Source organism: Triticum urartu, chromosome 6 (assembly GCF_003073215.2).
Source record: "Triticum urartu cultivar G1812 chromosome 6, Tu2.1, whole genome shotgun sequence".
Taxonomy (NCBI): domain Eukaryota; kingdom Viridiplantae; phylum Streptophyta; class Magnoliopsida; order Poales; family Poaceae; genus Triticum; species Triticum urartu.
Window position 1 is genome coordinate 62,734,770 of NC_053027.1, and position 3,908 is coordinate 62,738,677.

The 3,908-nt window shown below is 50.9% G+C and overlaps 1 protein-coding gene across 1 annotated transcript; it reads left to right on the plus strand.

The window, feature by feature from the left end:
- Window positions 1-220: 220 nt before the first annotated feature.
- LOC125515792 (protein Rf1, mitochondrial-like) lies at window positions 221-2,200 on the plus strand. Its single transcript, XM_048681293.1, has one exon. The coding sequence runs from the start codon at window positions 506-508 to the stop codon at window positions 1,979-1,981; it is 1,476 nt and encodes a 491-aa protein (XP_048537250.1). The 5' UTR covers window positions 221-505; the 3' UTR covers window positions 1,982-2,200.
- Window positions 2,201-3,908: the final 1,708 nt, after the last annotated feature.

The following is a 3,908-nucleotide window of genomic DNA, read 5'->3' on the forward strand; positions in this document are numbered from 1 at the left end:
AAAGGTCGCCAAAGACAAGAAGTACTTATGTTAGGGTTTCTTCTTTTATTATAAACTCATGTTACAAATCAAAGTGATTAATTGAAATATAATCAAATTATTTAAAAAAATGGATAAATGAATTGACGACCTTGGACCCTTGGTTGACTGGTTCCAGCGTCTCCTATCTCCGCTCTAGCTTCCCGGAAGGAAAAGTCACACTCCCTATCTACGAGTGCACGATGCCAATCACACTTCTCGCATGTTTCTCGGGAGTAAAGATCGAAACGCGGTGGCGCCGAACTCCAGATCGAATCTGAAATTCCCCAATCCCACACCTCCGCCCGCGTTCCTCCCGCCGGTGGTTGGTCCTCGCCGGCGCGCGCCCTCGCTCACCGTCGCTGCAGGGAGAAGCCAGCGAGGCCACTCTGTCCAGCGTCTCCTCCGTCCGATCCTCCTCCCCCAGAGTAAGGACTTGGTCCTTGCCGCCCGCGTTCACCGTCGCTGCGGGAACTAGAGGGCGGCAATGTCACGCCTCCAGGTCCGCTCTCTCTCCAGCTCCTTCTCCTCACGCGCCTACGAGCTGCTGAACGAACTCGACGGCCGTCTGGGCTCCGGGACGGTCAGCCCAGAGCCCGCGCGCGAACTGTTCGACGAAATGCTGCGCCAACCAGTCCCAGTATCAGTACGTGCACTCAACGGCTTATTTGCTGCCCTTTCGCGTGCGCCGCCCTCCACCATCTACACCAATGCCCCTGCCCTCGCCATTGATCTCTTCAACCGCATGGCCCAAGCAGGCCGTCGCCAGGTGACAGCACCTGACATTTACACCTACAACATACTAATTGACTGCTGCCACCGAGCATGCCGCCCGGATCTTGGGCCTGCCTTCTTCGGCCGCCTCCTCAAGACAGGCATCACGAAGGACGTCGTTACCTACAGCAGCTTATTCAAGTGCCTCTGCGACATGAAGCGCACAGAGGAGGCTCTGAACGTGCTGCTCCATAAGATGCCCGACGACCTGCCTGATGCCATCTCCTACTCAGTGATTCTCAAGAGCTTCTGCGACAGTGGTAGGAGCCAGCTCGCGCTTGACCTGCTCCGGATGATGACCGAAAAAGGATCTGGCCACTCCCCCAGCGTGGTGTCATACAGCATGGTAATTGATGGTTTCTTCAAGGAGGGTGAAATAAGCAAAGCATGCGATCTATTCCATGACATGATACAACATGGGGTTGTGCCTACTGTGGTGACATATAACTCCATTATTGATGCGCGGTGCAAAGCAAGAGCAATGGACAAGGCAGAGGTGGTTCTTCGATCAATGGTTCATAATGGTGTCCAACCAGATGCTGTGACATATAATTGCTTGATCCAAGGATATTCAACTTTGGGCCAGTTGAAAGAAGTCGCTAGGTTGTTGAAAGTGATGAGAAGCCAAGGTGTTCTACCAGATGTTGTTACCTACAACTCACTCATGACCTGCCTTTGCAAGAATGGAAGATTCAAGGAAGCTGTAGAAATTTTTTATTCCATGGCCGTGAACGGCCAAAAACCTGATGTCATCTCATACTCTGTTTTGCTCCATGGGTACGCTAAAGAAGGATCCCTCGTTGATATGATTGATCTCTGTGAGCGGATGGCAAGAGATGGAGTTGTACCCAACCTCCATTGTTTCAACATACTGATTAGTGCATATGCTAAGTATGGAAGGATGGATGTGGCTATGCTTTTCTTCGAAGACATGTTGAAGAAGGGGTTGAACCCTAATGAATTCATTTATTTAACTGTCATATCTGCATTTTGCAAGATGGGCAGGATGGATGATGCTCTGGAAAAATTCAATGAGATGATTGATAGAGGAGTACCACTTGACATAAAAATTTACATGTGCATGATTGAGGGTTATTTGAATCATGGTGATTCTGTGAAAGCCGAGGAATTTATTACCAAAATGAAGAGCAGGGATATTCGTCATAGGCCGCGGAAGGGTAATTGTTGAACACATCATCTTTGACTTGGTTACCCGTACTGGTGAGAGGACTGATCCTATTACATTCACTTCAATGGTCGGTTGGTATTGCTTATCACCATGATGGAGAAAGCGTTTAGAGTACGATACTCTGATATCAGTTGGTGTAGCATAGTTGTAACGCCCTAGATACGACTTTCCAAATTTGTATCCAACTCTTGCCGTTTCCGGCGTTAAGTTATATTTATTTCCTCGGGTTCGGGTTTTGTCTCCGTGTGTTGTTTTCGTTTTCATGCATCTCATATCATGTCATCATGTGCATTGCATTTGCATACGTGTTCATCTCATGCATTCGAGCATTTTCCCCGTTGTCCGTTTTGCATTCCGGCGCTTCGTTCTCCTCCGGTGGCCATTTCTAACTTTCTTTCGTGTGTGGGGATTAAACATATCCGGATTGGACCGAGACTTGTCATGCGGCCTTGGTTTACTACCGGTAGACCGCCTGTCAAGTTTCGTACCATTTGGACTTCGTTTGGTACTCCAACGGTTAACCGAGGGACCGGAAAGGCCTCGTGAGTGTTGCAGCCCAACACCCCTCCAATTTAGCCCAAAACCCACCAAACTCTGCTCCATGTCCTAAAGCGTTCGATCACGATCGCGTGGCCGAAAACCGCTCCTCATTTGGACTCTCCTAGCTCCACTTATGCCTATATATACACCCCCTCGTAAATCCCGGGTCTCTACCACCCCTAACCCTAGATCCATCTTTCCCGCCGCCGCCGGACGAAACCGCGCGAGGCAGACATGTCCGGATAGCCCGCCGCCGCCACGTGTCACGTCGTGATTCACCCCGCCGCCCGGTCCACATCGCCGCTGCCTCCCACCGACGCGGGCCCGCAGGCCCAGCGCCGGCCCGCTCCCGCGCCCGATCGGGCCATCCGCCGCCGCCTGGCTCCCGAGCCACCCGCCGCCGCCTTCTTCGTGTCCGGTCGCCGGAGCAGCGCCGGCCGCCGCAAAGCTCGCCCGCGACCGCCCGCCGGCAAGCCCGACCCCGCCTCCGCCGCGGGCTCGCCGCCCCGCGTCCCCGGTGGCCGCCACCGCCAGATCCGGCTCGGATCCGGCCGGGTCCGGCTCTCCCTCTCCTCCCCGCCGGATTTTGTGACCTCGCCGGAGCAAGTCAACCCTCGCCGGAGCTCCTCGGTTCGCGTGCTGATCCAGATCTGGGACGAACCCTAGGTCAAATTCTTCTAAGTCCCTAAAATTTTTAGTCCAAGTTGCTATGTTCGAGGCCCCGTAACTTTGCATCCGTAGCTCCGATTTGGGCATATAATATATTTCAAAATGTTCGTCTCGACGAGTACATCATTTCATTCCATTGCATCATTTTCATTTGAGTTCATATTGATGCCCAAAATGCTGTTAGAAGGAGGCTTCGTGAGTGAATTGCCAGATCTGCTAGTTCATCTTAGACTTTTGTCATTTTTGCCATGATTAATGTGTGCATGCTATGCCTGTGCGTCCTTCATATGTTTTGTTAAGAATTTTGTCTTCTTTCCAGAGGTGCAACCCATGCATTTTTAGGATGTGTGTGGTGACTTGTGCAAGCTCGCAAAGAGAGGCACCCGGGAAATCTGTTTTCAGAGACTTAGTTGTTTTCACTAAGTCTGGGATATTTTAGTTCATGATGCCATATGTTCAGCTTGTTTCCTAGTGATCTGTGCCTCTTTTGAGGATGATCAGTAAAGGAGTTTTGTTAATCATGTTATGATCTATCCATCCATGTCTTTGTTCGCAATTATGGAGCACCCTAGCTTGAGTCAATCGAGCTCTATTTTTGCTTCGTGGTGAATCTGGGCAGATCGTCAACTCGTTTGCGATTTTGCCGGCGTTGTTGTAGTTGATCCGTGTATGCTATGCCATTGTTCTTGCCATGTCTAGCTTGTATTTTGTGCCTTCT